Genomic DNA, 16,174 nt, shown 5'->3' with positions numbered 1-16,174 from the left:
AACCTTTTCTAGTGCCAATATATCTTTTTTGAGCTGAGGAGACCACATCTGTACGCAGTATTCAAGATGTGGGCGTACCATCGATTTATATAAGGGCAATAATATATTCTCTGTCTTATTCTTTATCCCCTTTTTAATGATTCCTAACATCCTGTTTGCTTTTTTGATCGCCTCTGCACACTGCGTGGACAACTTCAGAGAACTATCCACGATGACATCAAGATTTTTTTCCTGATTCGTTGTAGCTAAATTAGGCCCCATCATATTGTATGTATAGTTGGAGTTATTTTTTTCAATGTGCATTACTTTACATTTATCCACATTAAATTTCATTTGCCATTTTGTTGCCCAATCACTTAGCTTTGTGAGATCTTTTTGAAGTTCTTCACAGTCTGCTTTGGTCTTAACTATCTTGAGCACTTTAGTATCATCTGCAAACTTTGCCACCTCACTTTTTACCCCTTTCTCCAGATCATTTATGAATAAGTTGAATAGGATTGGTCCTAGGACTGACCCTTGGGGAACACCACTAGTTACCCCTCTCCATTCTGAGAATTTACCATTAATTCCTACCCTTTGTTCCCTGTCTTTTAACCAGTTCTCAATCCATGAAAGGACCTTCCCTTTTATCCCATAACGACTTAATTTATGTTAATTCCCCAGCTGGTGTAAATTAACATAATGCTATGGAGCAATGGCAGTTTACACGAGACGAATATCTGTACCATAATGCCTAGTTTTATTTTTGTTCCTGAATTTGAGTTTCTCATTGCTTAACCCATCCCATTTACATAACAATGGAAGAGTCTAAGCTCATAAAATCGTAGTTCAATAGACAGAAATCTGAGACCTGTGCACCCAGCTGGTAAACTGGCTGGTGAGTGAGGGCATGGTCCTGGAGCAGCAGCCTGCACCTCTGTCTTATGGAGTTAACTTTGTGATTGGCTCAGTCTCTCTGAAGAATCAGGCAGGTGTTGCTGTGTCAGTTTCACTCAAAGCAGTTTAATCCTCAGAGTAATTGGCTCAGACTCTCTGCAGACTCAGGCAGATGTTGCTTTGGGAGTTACACTTAGTTATTGTCTCAGGCTTGGGTTATATTTTCAAACTTTCCATCCCATGGGGATTAGAAAATTACTTCCGTTTACAAAATTAAAGTTGAGATTCTGCTGTAACACCATGACTTCTTGAACTGGGGCCCTGGACACTGGACAATAGTACTGAAGCGTTAATCTAACCCCAATTGCTTTCCTAATATCACATTTCCATATACACAATTGCTGTAACTTGTGCAGGGATGTTCTGTGAAGTTGAATGGGCAAGGAAGGAGGTCCCCTAAATTGTGTCTGCATGGATAGGTAGTTGGTGTGATCAGGAATGAGAGGGGAAGTTTCCACAAGACACTTTTTCTACTGACATATGGTCCATGATCTGAAAAAAAAAGAGTTTGAGAACTTCTGGACAGAAAGGTCTGTCCAAGTGAGTCATTTTTCAAGATTGGGACCAAATAAAAGCAACATTTGCAAACGTGACTCAAAATAATTATTACAAATATTATCTTTAATATTAAAGAGACAACAAATACTAACACTCAATGTGCAGTGGCAGTCAAAACAGCTAACAGGATTTTAGGAACCATTAGGAAAGGGAGAGAGAATAAAACAGCAAATATCATAATGTCACTATATAAATCCATGGTACGCCCACACCTTCAATGCTGTATCTAATTCTGTTCACCCCATCTCAAAAAAGATATATTAGAACTGGAAAAGGTACAAAGAACAGCAACAAAAATGATTAGAGGTATAGAACATCTTCCATTCAAGGAGGGATTAAAAAGACTGGGACTGTTCAGCTTAGAAAAGAGGTGATTAAGGGGGGATATGAGAGATATCTTTAAAATCATTAATAGTAGGGGGAAACTGAATAGGGAAGTATTATTTACCCCTGCACATAACACAAAAACCAGGGGTCACCCAATTAAATTAATATGCAGCAGATTTAAAACAAGCAAAATGAAGTACCTCTTCACACAACACACACTCAACATGTGGAACTCATTGACAGGGGATTGTGGAGGCCAAAATGTCAGGGAAGTGAACCCATGCTCTGGGTCTCCATAAACCTCCAACTGCCAGAAGCTGGGATTGGATGACAGGGGGTAGATCACTCCAAATTGTCCTGTTGTGTTAATTCCCTCTGATGCACTGTTAAATAGGCCCCCGGCTTTGCACCAGGGGTTCAAACTGGGAAGTTCCATCTCCGACATTCATGCCTGTGGGCCCCCTGTATAGAAAAATCATTTTCCTTTGTGGGGAGGGGGCAAGTAGTTGAGAGACAACAAAAATCGATGGCTCCAGTCTCTAGTCTTGATGCATCTCCATGATGGTGACAAGCACCTTTCCCAGGAGGGGCAGCTGTCTGTAAAGCAGCACAACAGGCTGCCATTGAGCCAGGCCAGACGTGTGCTGTCACCGTGCCAATATTTCTACACATACTACAACAGAGTTCATAGTTTGACACCATCATACCCCACTCTGTCACACAAGCAAACAATTAACCACAAGCCATGGCACCCCAAGCAGAGTTTATGCCCCCAAAAAGGAGAAGACACGGAGAACCCATGAAGTCCACTGGGGACTTGATTATGGCTACTCCTTTGAGGTGGAAGGTGCTCAGAGAGTGTGGTGATGGGTGGCAGTACAAAAAACATGATAGGTAAAGTCTGATCTTATTTACACTGGTTTAAATGTACAGTAACTCCATTGACTTGAGTGGTGTTTGTTTGCATTTTTACCAGTCTAAACACACCTTTCTGCATAAGTAGATTGCAAAGCATGTTCTCATGGGTATTATAATGTTATCAGAGGATTACATTTATAAAGAAACATGGAATGAAATCACAACCAAAGGGAAAAAATGGACAGTTTATTGCTTGTAAATAACCTCCACGCTATCAGTTTCCTCAATGCAGCTTTGATCTCCTTGTTCCTCATGCTGTAGATGATCGGATTCATCACTGCTGGTAGCACAGAATAGAGAACAGCCACCATGAGATCCAGACCTGAGGTTGAGCTGGAGGTGGGATGACTGTAGGCAAAGGTGGCAGTGCAAAAGAACAAGGACACCGCGGTGAGGTGAGGGAGGCAGGTGGAGAAGGCTTTATGCCGGCCTTGCTCAGCGGGGATTCTCAGCACTGCTTTGAAGATCTGAACATACGACACAAGTATAAATACAAAGCAGCTTAAGCCTAAACACACACTAAAGGCAATAGCTACAGTTTCACTGAGGTACAAGTCAGAGCAGGCGAGCTTGAGGAGCTGGGGGATTTCACAGAAAAACTGATCCACCATGTTGCCTCCACAGAAGGATATTGCAAACGTGATCCCAGTGTGGAGTGCAGAGTAGAGAAAAACACTGATCCAGACACCAGCTGCCATTTGGACACAAGCTCTCCTGTTCATCACTCTCTCATAGTGCAGGGGTTGGCAGATGGCGACGTATCGGTCGTACGCCATGACGGTCAATAAAACAAGATCTGCTGAAACAAAAAAGACAAAGAGAAAAACTTGGACAACACATCCAGAATAAGAAATTGACCTGATGTTCATGAGGGAATTGGCCATGGATTTGGGGACAGTGACAGAGACGGAGCCGATATCTAGAATGGACAAATTCATCAGGAAGAAGTACATGGGGGTGTGAAGATGGTGGTCGAGGAGAACAACTATGATGATGAGAAGGTTCCCCATCAGGGCTGCCACGTAAATCACTAGAAACACCATGAAGTGTAAAATCTGCAGCTCTCGAATGTCAGAGAATTCCAGGAGAAGGAACTCGGTCACGGTGGTTCGGTTGGACATTTTCTTTCTCAGTATATCATGTGATGGCTGTGGAGGGAAGGAGAAGGGCAATGGTCAGGATTAGAGTGACAGAGGAATTGATCCTGATTCTCTCTCTGTAATATCTCATAATGTGAATGTCAAAGGTGCACAGCACTCGTCACTTCCATTGATGAGGAGTCACGAGTGCTCCACACCCATCAGCCAGAGCACTAATCAGGTGCATTATCACATTAGTGAAAACTGGATTATTTCACTTAAAGTCAATGGCGCTGGGTCAGTTTACACCATCTGAGGATCTGGCCATAGATAAAATGCAGTATGAAGGATGGGACAAAGTACAATCCAAATCCAACAATTCTAGCCAAGATGGTTCCCTATTATGACAAATAGCAAGCCCACAACTTGGGCATGAAACTAACATGACAACACAGCCTGATTCCCACTTTCCAGAGAAATATGACATTGATTCACCCAGCTTCCTATGTGGCAGCTCGTCTGTGATGATTCCTCCACATAGACAGCCTTCTACCTATTTACAGATTGATTCATGGCACCAGTTCTAGCTGCACTTCCATCTCTGTGATGATGGGCTAGGAGCGTCGCTCAGTTTCTGCTAGGTTGTATTGTTTCCCTCTGTGACTTTGTGTCTGTGCTGTGCAGGTCAGTGGCAGTCACGAGACTTGGATTCTGTTCTTGGTTCTGCCATTGACCTGCTGGGTGACCTAGGGCCAGTCACTTCCCCTCCCTGTGCCTCTGTTTCCCCTCCCCCCTTTCTCTGCCTTGTCCATTAGAACTGGAAGCTTTTAGGGGGGTGGTATGTGTCTTAATATGTGTATGTTCTGGGCACCTCTCAACAGCACTGCCATTTAGGTGGCAGCAATATAGGACAGCAGATATGGTACTAGAGCAGGAGATCTGGGTTCTAATCTCATTAACCTTCTGTCTGACCTTGGGCAGTGTCAAGATAGAAAGGTTTTGTCTGGGGGCTTCAACTCTGTCTTTTAGCTTCACGGTGCTTAAAATATATTCTGTGGGCTATCGACTTTGCTTTATTCAGTTTAACCATCTTGGAGCTATCCCTTTGAAACAATTGTAATACAGCGAATGGGCTTGAAATTGTGGTATTAATGGAAAAGCTTAATGTTTCCCACCTTGGTGCCAAGCTAAATTTCCCATTTTAGTTAGACAGACATTTTCTGCTTTAATTATTTCAAAGGCAAATTGGGTTTTCAACTGAACACATTTTCATGGAAAGTCTCTGCTATCCTCAATATAGTTTGTTTTTCCAAGGACAGCAGAGGCTAATTTTTTTCAGTTTTCATCAGCTTTTAGTTAAAATTGTTTTTTTCTCAGTTGCCACAATGAAACAAATGTTTGAGTTTTCCCAATTTTTATGAACAATCCATTTTTTCTGCTGAAAAATAAACAAATAAAAAAGTCTGACTGGTGCTAGGTATTTGATTAAATAGATAGTAAAACTCTTCAAGAGTTCCAATTGTCATGCATATTTATGTTCTCACATGTGCCTTGTATATCAATACCATAACATATTTAATTGAAATAGGAAACTTACTGTGCTGGTCTTTGTGGAATTTTTCTCAACTTGTGATGCATTTCTTCCTCCTCTGTTAGAGAGATAATGTTCAAATAATCCTATCTGTCTATCATGCCGCCATCACTATATTATCCAGAAGCTGTTTCCTGAGTTGCCAGTCTCTCTGCAGTTTCTAGCAGACAGCAGACTTCACAGATGCATGCTCCCTGCTTCCCTCCTTGGACAGGCTTGGCTGAGAGGTGATGTACTAAATGGGATTGGAGACTGAAAACCCCTCTCTGCTCTAGAGCTGATCCTGGCTTGTGCAGGAACCAGATATGGTCACAATGTAGGATGTCCCTGTTCTGGGGCTAAATTGCTGAATCCAGGCTCCAGGGCTGTGAGCCCAGCTCTGATCTCACCTCTGGAGCAAACCACGCTGACAACCTTTCCTAGATGAACCTAACCTCAGAGAACAGCACCCTTCCTGGATTTCACGCAATGGCAGCATCCCCGAAAGGACCCTTGGCTAAAAATAAGACAAAGGGGGTCCCAAAGGGGTTGCAGAATAAAATATATATTTATAGCACAGACATGTGACCTACAATCGCTAAGAGCCTAGTGGCACCAGAAGCTCAGAAGGCCTGAAATATCCTGTTCCTTCATTAACTCCACATAATTACCTCTGGGTGAACAGAGATTGGGGTTTTTTTGTCCCCCCTCCCCTTTCTCCTGCATTGCATCAGCAGCTCTTGGAGTACAGCCACTAGGGGAACCCACAGCTCGGGTTGGCTGGGCTGATTGAAGTAGGTCATTAAGAGGTACCCAAAGCAAACACTAAAAACTAAGAACCACGTCCACACGCGTGTTGCTAGGGCTATTTTTGCCAACTGGGGATTTGGCCCTTTGATTTACACCAGCTAGAGATACAGTTTCAAATCCATATTCTTTGCCTGTGAGTTTAAATGAAAGACGAGACAAAAGTTCTGAACCTGTCTGCACTTTCTCAGTTCTTTGCTCCATGGGATTAATTACAAGTGTGCAACTTTTAATGTTAAGTAGGGTTACCATATTTAAAAAATAAAAAAAGAGGACACTCCACGGGCCCTGGCCCCGCCCCTTTCCCCACCCCTGGCCCCGCCCCAACTCCGTCCCTTCCCCGCCCCTTCCCCAAAGTCCCCGCCCTAACTCCCTCCCAGCCACGCGGAAAGGGCTGCCCGAGCGCTACCGGCTTCACGGTTTGCCGGGCAGCCTCCAGACCCTGCACCCCCGGCCGGCGCTTCCCCAGCGCAGCTGGAGCTCAGAGGGGAAGTGCCCAGCCGGGGGCGCAGGGTCTGGATGCTGCCTGGCAAACCATGAAGCTGGTAGTGCTCGGGCTTCGGGCAGTCCCTATGCCTCCGGACCCTGCGCCCCCTGCCGGGCACTTCCTCTCCCGGGCTCCAGCTGCTCTGCTCCTCCCCTGACTCTTCAGCTCTGTTTAAGAGCCGAGCTGCCCGAGTGCTCCGGCTTTGGGCAGCCCCCTTGCCTCCAGACCCTGCACCGCCGGAGCAGAGCAGCTGGAGCCTGGGAAGGGAAGTGCCCGGCCGGCGGCTCAGGGTCCAGAGCACGGGGGCTGCCCGAAGCCGGTAGCGCTGGCTCGGGCAGCTTGGCTCTTAAACAGAGCCGAAGTCTGAGTCAGGGGAGGAGCAGAGCAGCCGCGGGAGAGGAAGTGCCCGGCAGGTATTTTTCCCAGACATGTTCGGCTTTTTGGCAATTCCCCCCGGACGAGGGTTTGATTGCCGAAAAGCTGGACATGTCTGGGGAAAAACGAACATATGGTAACCCTAATGTTAAGGAGAGATTCATTCCCATTAGGGACAGAACTTTGGAGGAATTCACTGTTGCTAAGATTTTCTGTATCTGAGCTTTCATTTCTATTAGAATGAATGGCCCAACTTTCTTTCTTTCTTTCTTTCTTTCTTTCTTTCTTTCTTTCTTTCTTTCTTTCTTTCTTTCTTTCTCAGCAATTACATTTTTTTTCTTACTGCATTCAACATTATAATAAAAGACTCATTAGGCTGCAGGTGCAAAGCTGCATGACATTTAAAAATGTTTAATTCACAATGGTTGTAGGTATGTCGGGAGATTGATGTCTGCTGGTGTAAATTAGCATAGTGCTATGGAGCTGTGCCAGGTTACATGAGGTGAATGTCTGTATTGTGGGCCTAGTTTGATGCTTATTCCTCTATCAGTGTTCTCATTGTTTAACTCACAATCCCGTTTTAATGCTCATGGAATATTCCAAGATCATGATTTATAGACAGAAATCTGAAAGATGAGTACTCAGCCAGTAAACAAACTGATAAATATTTTAGTGATGCAGCAGTGCTAGTATAACTAAAGTTGTGTTGTGATACCATTTAAAAGTTGACTTTCTAAGGCCTCTAATATTGACATGCTTCATCAGATTCCTTTGAAAATTGGTGTGCTTCTGGAGGGTGCAGGGTAGGATTAGTAAGTTGAATTATCAGCCATTTGAGCAAGGGGTTATGGAGATATAGGCCATGAAAAAAATAGATTTTTTTTTTCAAAAAGTTATTTGAGCTAGGGGTTGCAGAGATAAAAAGGGTTTTTCTAGATGGTTTTTTTTGTGCAATGCTAGAGCTCAAACTATTGATTTGATGAAGGTCAAAAATGTCTCAGTTTGTCGAGTTTATTCACTCTATCTTCAGGGGACCCAAACTGAATTTAAGAAAATGTTCACTTTTTACAGTGTGCACGCACCAATATGGAAAAACAGCCAGAGGGTTTCCATTCCAGTCATTTTATGTGCTTTAAAGCTTAAACTTTGTAAGTGCTTTAAAATCCAAACAGTCACTCACATTGCTTTGAAGTTTGGTGTGCCTCAAGGTGTCGCAGGGTCGTGTTAGTGTACTGCACTCATGGGAGGGACACGGGGTGGGGGCATGTGACCTCCCCATGTGACTCCTCCCCGCCCCCAGCCCAGGGTTCTGACACTCTTCCCGTCCCCTCTGAAACCCCCCTTTGTATATACAAACATCAACATGCTTAACTACTCACTTTCCCCCCACATATGTAGTATTCAGTCTGTTCATATGGAATATGGGAGTTGGGTGAGGAGCCATTTCAGCATAGGTAGTACTTATTAAAAGACAAATTTTAAGTAGAACTGTATCCTAAACTGCTTTATGGTATTGTACCCAAACATTGCATTTCAACTTTCTTTATAAGAACAGAACAGACTCCTGAAACTCTTACCAGTCCACAAAAGTGGTCCATAGTCATGCAAATAGTCCGATTGTCTTCAATGGGATTGATAAAATGATTATGGGTTTACAGGATTAGGTTCCAAGTTTGTAAATTGTTCTGGATGAAACTGACAATGCCTGAGCTGTCAGATCAGAAGGAGCTTCATTCGAATAAAGGTGGGCAGATGTGTGATAAATCTTAGCTTCATTGCTAAGATGAGGAACGTATTTTCAGCAAAGTTCTTGGCAGATTCCTGAGGCAGCTGGCTTACGGCCGTCAGTGTCCAGCATTATAATCTTCACTTATAGTTCTCTCACCCACAAAGCTGGAAAATGAGGCATTTGTTTTCTTTGTTTTGCTGCTCCAATTCCAGTTAACAAAATGCATGTTAGACTAGTTTGGCTGCTAAGAAGAATTCTAGGTACACTGGGGACAACACCCGATTCCCATCAGGTGGCAGAGCTGGGCTGACAACAGAATCCATACATCCTCTGGTCAGTGCAAGCAGAGACATTCCTTTGATGATTTGGACTTGATGTAATGCAGTATGGATGTCATGGATAATGCAGACCCAAAGGGAGAAACTGAATAAAAAACACTGTTTAAACACCTTCCCTCCCCCTCACCCCTCCCCACTTGAGGACTCCTGACCAATGTAACAGCACAAAACATATGATAACAAACTTAAACAAAGCCTTTGTTTGTTAGCATATGTATTGTGCTGTTAAAGCCATTTAAATAATGAATGTCCTCCCTAGCCACATTTTGCTACTTTAAGGAGCAGAGTGCAGCCCCCGCCCCCAGAGGCGGGGACTAGCCCCAAGTCTTTCTGGTACCCCATACCTGCTAAAATTCTCTTGCCAGTACTGCGTACTGGCGAGTACCGCCCTACTTGCACCCCTGGTTATAGCCCCCCAAAAACAGTTTCCTGTTGCTGCCTTATAGGTATTAAAAGGAGAGGTACTAATGAGTGGATGAATCACAGACCTTGTTGACACTGATGGCTGTGAATTCACCCTTCAGTTAACATAACTAAGGATAAGTTAATCACAGGCTCCCCCTAAGACAAAAGGAGTGCTAGAGCTCATGGCAGGATGACAGCTGGCTCTTTAATCCTTGCCCTTAGCAGTTCCCTGCAGCGTCCAGGCACCAAAGCACACAGAGTGGAGAGAAGGAAGCGCTCCCCCAGACAGGGCCGGCTCTAGGATTTTTGCCGCCCCAAGCAAAAACAATTTTGGTGCCCCCGCCCAGTTTTTTCTTACCCCACCCATGGCCCCGCCTCAACTCCGCCCCTTCCCCAAATCCCCAGTCCTGCCTCCTCCCCCCAGGCTCTCAAGCCTAGGAGGGAGGGAGGGGGAGAAGCGCCGCGCGCGCCACGGCCGCTCAGGATCTCCCCCTCCCTTCCAGGTTTGAGAGCCTGGGAGGGAGGGCGAGCAGCGGCGCGCGAGTGGCAGCAGTGGAGGTGAGCTAGGGCGGACGGGGCACATTTTTAGGGGCGGCAGGGGTGGCATTCTGGTGCCGGCCATGCCGCCCCTAAAAATGTGCCACCCCAAGCACCAGCTTGTTTTGCTGGTGCCTAGAGCCGGCCCTGCCCCCAGAGAGGCTATGGACTCTCCGCTGGAAGGAAGGGGCCCTAACTGCCATTCTACTATGTCCCCAGCTCATTCTCATCTCTTCTCACCCCACCCTAATTTTAGCAGCTCCATCAAGCCAAGAGAGCTGGGCCAGGGGCCACTCCTTCTCCTGGCCCTGAGGAGTGGGATGGTGATGTAGCAGGTTGAGGTCCTGACTCCTCACTGAAGGCCTGGTTTGCAGAGGTGTTGAGGGCGTGCAAACTGCACTGACTGGAACTAGAGTTTTGGTGGCTGTGGCATCTCTGCTATTCAGACCCTTAGTCCATCCTGCTCATGGAGTTGAATTCACCTCTAGCCACGGCACCTGCTCTGACTCATTCGCCTTGCTGCTTCCCGGACACCAAACAGCGATGGGACGGGATGGGAATGACTTTCTGGGGGCCTAGAGGTGACAGGTTCTGGGTCCCACCCCCAATCACCTGAGCATAATCCAGCCTCTTCACCTTGTCCCCATCAGTTGGGCAGCTCCCCCAGGATGGATAAGGCTAGGACCACCAGCCCAGCCAGGCTGAGGTGCAGCAGGGGGCCGTAGATGGCCAGCAGCGCCACCTGCAGGAAGGATCTTCTCTGCCCCCCAGAGACTCTCTCTCCAAAGACCTAAACGCAACAGGGCACGAACCTTTGGCAGATTGCACAGAGCCAGGCTCCAAATCCTGGGGCTGGAACGGTATCACCCTATAGTGGCCCCAGGGGAGGTCTCAGGTACCACTTCCCACCCCACTGATGTTGCCCCCAGCCTTTCGTAGGGTGCAGTAATGAAGCCCAGGATAGGAGCTCACCATGTTCCTGACCCAATGCCCAAGGCAGGGCTGTTCTGCTTCCTGACTCACGATGGTGCTGGGAAACCCTCACGCCCACTCTGTGCTCCCACAGGGAGCCAGGAATCCATCTGGGATCTGGTCAGACAATAGCTGAGTGAGCGCTTCCCAGCTCACTGTTGCAGCGGCTCCCCTCTCAGACACTCAGGGATCAGTCAGGGAGATAAAGGCTGGATCTCTTGAGACACAATCCTGCATTGACTCACCCACCCAGGGGATTCCCTTTGTGCCACGTAGCGAGGGATGCCTGTAACACACACAAGCCATGGCCACTAGTGAGACTCCAACCCAGGCCCCTCAGGTTCTGTTAAGCACCAACCACAGGGCACCAGGCTGCCTTGGGGATCAAGAACCTCTAACCCCTGTGAGACCCAGGAGATGGCCCTAAGAAGAGCCACTTCTCTCTCACAGGCACAGATTATTGGAGAGAGGGAGGGAATTGTCCTGAACCCTCCCTTCACCCCAGAGAACTGCGGACATGGGCAGGGATTCTGAACCCCTGAATTATGAACAGAACGTCAGGAAGGAGACAGGTCAGCTGTGACTGACCACCTATCACCACAACCTCTGATCTAGTGCGACAATTACGGGACATAACCCAAAGGACATGGACAGAATCCTGAGAGCAGCAAAAGCCCTTCTACAGATCTAAAATAAGGGAGTCCCATACTCCCCCAGGTCACTGAGTCTCAGCCCCATGGGGAGGGGAAGGAGCTCATTTTTACAGAACATTCACCTATCGATGGACCATGACCTGCCTCCTTCTCCCACAGCACATCGGCTTTAGTATGACCTCCTGCACATTGCAGGCCATGAAATCTCACCCACCCACTCCTGTAATAGACCCCTAACCTCTGGATGAGTTTCTGAAGTCCTCAAATCATGATTTAAAGACTTCAAGTTAGAGAGAATCCACCATTTACACTAGTTTAAACCTGCAAGTGACCTGTGCCCCATGCTGCAGAGGAAGAAGAACCTCCCCCCTCCCCAGGGTCTCTGCCAATCTGACCTGGGGGAAAATTCCTTCTCCACCTCAAATACGGCAATCAGTTAGACCCTGAGTGTGGGCAAGTCCCACTAGCCTGACACCTGGGAAAAAATTCTCTGTAGTAACTCAGAGCCCTCCCCATCTAGTGTCCCATCACCAGCCATTGGAGATATTTGCTCCTAGCAGTCGCAGATTGGCTACATGCCGTTGTAGGCAGTCTCATCATACCATCCCCTCCATACACTTATCAAGCTCAGTCTTGAAGCCAGTTAGGTTTTTTGTCACCACTGCTCCCCTGGAAGGCTGTTCCATAACTTCACTCCTCCTCTGATGGTTAGAAATGTTTGCCTAATTTTGAGCCTAAACTTGTTGATGGACAGTTTATATCCATTTGTTCTTGTGTCCACATTGGCGCTTAACTTAAAGAACTCCTCTCCCTCCCTGGTATTTATCCCTCTGATGTATTTATAGAGAGCAATCATATCTCCCCTCAGCCTTCTTTTGGTTAGACTAAACAAGCTTAGTTCTTTGAGTCTCCCCTCATAAGGTAGGTTTCCCATTCCTCGGATCATCCACGTAGTCCTTCTCTGCACCTGTTCCAGTTTTAATTCATCTTTCTTAAACATGGGAGACAAGAACTGCACTCAGTATTTCAGATCAGGTCTCACCATTATCAATAAGATATGAGTCCAGCCAAAGATATCCCTCAGCTCTAAGGGTATTTCATTGTAGCAAATGGGGACGGTTTAATGTCTGAAGAGAGAATAGTCTTAAAGCCAAATGCAGGTGAGACAATGAAAATCAGCTGGCCCGGTTCTCCTCTCAGCCCTGTTCAGAAAATGGGGCTGAGCTGGGGTAGCTGGCAGGAGCACGTCACTCAATGTTAATGTTTTCACATTAATTTTGTATTCGGTGGCTGGCCTGGGAGATGAACTTTTTTCATCTGTGCCCGATTCTGAGCCCTGCAGGACTCCAGAATATCTACCCAAAATGCCCTTAGGAGAACATAATTCAATAAATTCCCTTGGCAAAGCTTCAGTTGTTCAAAGGCTTGATATTTGGTGGGCCCCCAGTGTAAGCAGCTAGATCAGGTCTCCAACTATTTGCATACCCAGTAGTGTTTCTGCAGCTCTGGCAGGGTGGGAAGAGCCTGTTTTAATCTAGATGCAGTATGAACTTTACCCACAGCTCTTAATGAGCTCTGAAAGCCCTTTGTTATAACTCGTTGTCCCCTCCATGTTCTCAGATAGTATTAGCTCCCACTGATGGTCTCAGAAAAAAAAGTCACAGGGTTAACTGGGATGTCCATGCATTTCAGCACAAGAGATTTTTACCACACCGTAAGGATCAGAGGACATCTTGACTCAGGAGACACCAACTCACCCCTACAGGTATGTTTACTAATGTGTAACTGACCAAGGACTGGGTTCTGAGCTCAGTGGCATCAGTGTGAGCTCTGTGTGTGTTCTCCCAGATCTCTTTCCATTCCGAAGCGTCCTGGAATCTGGTCAGGGCTGAGAGTTTGTCCATTGCCCACAGGGGGCTACGTATTCTGATGTATTTCTGGGGTTTGGGGGAAAGGAGGGATGGTCAGAACACATTTTTATTTATTTTTTTTTGTTTTTTCATGGACAATTTTGACAAGAATTAAGAGAGACAAGGTGGTTGAGCTAATATCTTTTATTGGACCAACTTCCGTGGGTGAAAGAGAGAAGCTTTCAAGCTGCACAGAGCTCTTCTTCATGTCTCTGAATAAGCTCGAAAGCTTGTTGCTTTCACCAACAGAAGTTAGTCCAATAAAAGATATTACCTCACCCACCTTGTCTCGCTAATATCCTGGGACCACCATGGCTACAACAACACTGCCAAAGACAAGGATGGAAATATTTTTATTTCTGTCAAATTTTTTGGTGGAAAATTTTGATTTTTGTAGGAAAAACAAAAACACTGAAAATGTCTGGCCAAACCTGGAAAAAAAATTGCTTTTGGGACAAAACATTTGGTGTTGGGAGTTTTCAGTTTTCTGACAACAAATGTTTGAAGAAAAGCCGACACTTTTAGTGAAGATATTAATTTAACTGAAAACCCAGTTTTCCACTGGAAATGAGTTTCAATGGAAAATTGTTGACCAGCCTCAGTGAAAATTGCGTGAGCTGACAGAGCTGGTGCCAGGTGCATCTGGGTAGCAACATGTCTCTTGCTGCTTGTGCAATGGCTGAAGCAGGGAAGCAGCTATGAAGAAGTAGCTGCCATGTCTCTCTCTCCCTCTCACCCCCTGCCCTGCTGCTGCAGCTATAATGGGAGAACACTATGAGAGGAGGCTTAATAATAGAAACATGCCATTTCTTCCAGGCAGAGACTCCAGAACAATAACACATAGTTCTTACTTAGCACTTTTCATCAGTAGAATTCAAAGCATTTCACAACCTTTAAAGTATTTATCCTCCCAGCACCGCTATGCGGTAGGGATGTGCTATTTGTCCCCATTTAAGAAATGGGAAACTGAAGCCCAGAAAGGCTAAATGATTAAAAGTTTGGTCAATAGAGGAAATATACTTAGACATCCCTAAGGTATTTCATTTGGTATCGCATGACATTTTACTTAAAAAAACCTAGATTAATATAAAATTAACATGGCACATGTTAAATAGATTAAAAACTGGCTAACTGATAGATTGCAAAATGTAATGATACACGAGGAATCATCATAGAGTATGTGTGTTTCTAGTGGAATCCCACAGAGATCGGTTCTTTGCCCTACGCTATTGAACATTTTTATCAGTGACCTGGAAGAAAATATAAAATCATCACAGATAAAAAGCTTGCAGATGACACAAAAATTGGGGTAGTGACAAATAATGAAGAGGATCAGTCAACTGACTCAGAGAGATTTGGATCATTTGGTAAACTGGGCTTAAGCAAACAATGTGTGTTTTAATACAGCTAAATGTAAATGTATACATCCAGGAACAAAGAACATAGGCCATACTTCCAGAGTTACTGCAGAGAATTCTTTCCCAGGTGTCAGGCTGGTGGGTCTTGCCCACATGCACAGGGTCTAATTGATCACCATATTCAGGGTTGGGAAGGAATTTTCCCCCAGTTCAGATTGGCAGACACCCTGGGAATTTTTTTTTTTTTTTTTTTTTTTTTTGCCTTCCTCTGCAACATGAGCCACAGGTTTAAACTAGTGTCAAAGGTGAATTCTCTATAACGTGAAGTCTTTAAATCATGATTTCAGGACTTCAGTAACTCAACTAGAGCAGGGGTAGGCAACCTATGGCACGTGTGCCGAAGGTGGCACGTGAGCTGATTTTCAGTGGCACTGGTCGAGGGGGCTCTGCATTTTAATTTAATTTTAAATGAAGCTTCTTAAACATTTTAAAAGCCTTATTTACTTTACATACAACAATGGTTTAGTTATATATTATAGACTTATAGAAAGAGACCTTCTAAAAATATTAAAATGTATTATTGGCACGCAAAACCTTAAATTAGAGTAAATAAATGAAGACTTGGCACACCACTTCTGAAAGGTTGCCAACCCCTTCACTAGAGGTTAGGGGACTATTACAGGAGTGGATGGGTGAGATTCTGTGGCCTGCAATGTGCAGGAGGTCAGACTGTATGTGGAGATGTTGGCAAACCAGTAAAGTGCTTGAAAACAGTATTGCTTATTGCTAAAAGCAGCCTCAGCTTGACCAAGGCAGGAGGAGAGGGGGTTTTGGTGCCACAAAAAGGGCAGCTTGACCCCACATCCTCCCTGATATGAATTGTGTTGAAGTTGCTGATAGTTGCATTTTAGAAGAGCAGGATGTGCCCTCAGGAATGTGTCTAACAGGGTCTCAAGGCTGCAAACTCTGGGAAAAAAACACACCTGGTTAATCAATAATCACAAGAAAACCTCTTGCTTGACCATTGAAACTGTTTGCTTAACAAGTTTTCTTTCAGGGGCATGTCATTGTGTTACTAATGTATAAAATAAGGGGGGAAAGTTTGAGGTAGTGGGACTCTTTGGGACTGGACTGGACTCTCCCTCGGGATACATCTTGTGTTCCCCACCAGCTGCCGCTGTGCCACCCGAGAGCCACACTCAGCCTTGGCAATTA

The 16,174-nt window shown here is 45.4% G+C and overlaps 2 protein-coding genes across 2 annotated transcripts in view; both read right to left on the bottom strand.

Annotated features, from left to right (window-relative positions):
* LOC135974464 (maestro heat-like repeat-containing protein family member 1) overlaps positions 1-16,174 on the bottom strand; it is a 936,803-nt gene that overhangs the window by 847,671 nt on the left and 72,958 nt on the right. The window lies entirely within an intron of this gene.
* Positions 2,898-3,860, bottom strand: LOC135974652 (olfactory receptor 14A16-like). Its single transcript, XM_065563069.1, has one exon. It carries the CDS (start codon positions 3,858-3,860, stop codon positions 2,898-2,900), a length of 963 nt encoding a protein of 320 aa, XP_065419141.1.

The sequence above is a fragment of the Chrysemys picta genome, chromosome 12 (genome assembly GCF_011386835.1).
Source record: "Chrysemys picta bellii isolate R12L10 chromosome 12, ASM1138683v2, whole genome shotgun sequence".
Taxonomy (NCBI): Eukaryota; Metazoa; Chordata; order Testudines; family Emydidae; genus Chrysemys; species Chrysemys picta.
The sequence above is the reverse complement of the archived record's forward strand: the minus strand, read 5'-3'. Positions and strand labels throughout refer to the sequence as shown.

What these genes read in the sequence shown, in the direction of transcription:
- LOC135974652 (XM_065563069.1), bottom strand. Translation starts at nt 3,860, where the DNA reads ATGTCCAACCGAACCACCGTGACCGAGTTCCTTCTCCTGGAATTCTCT.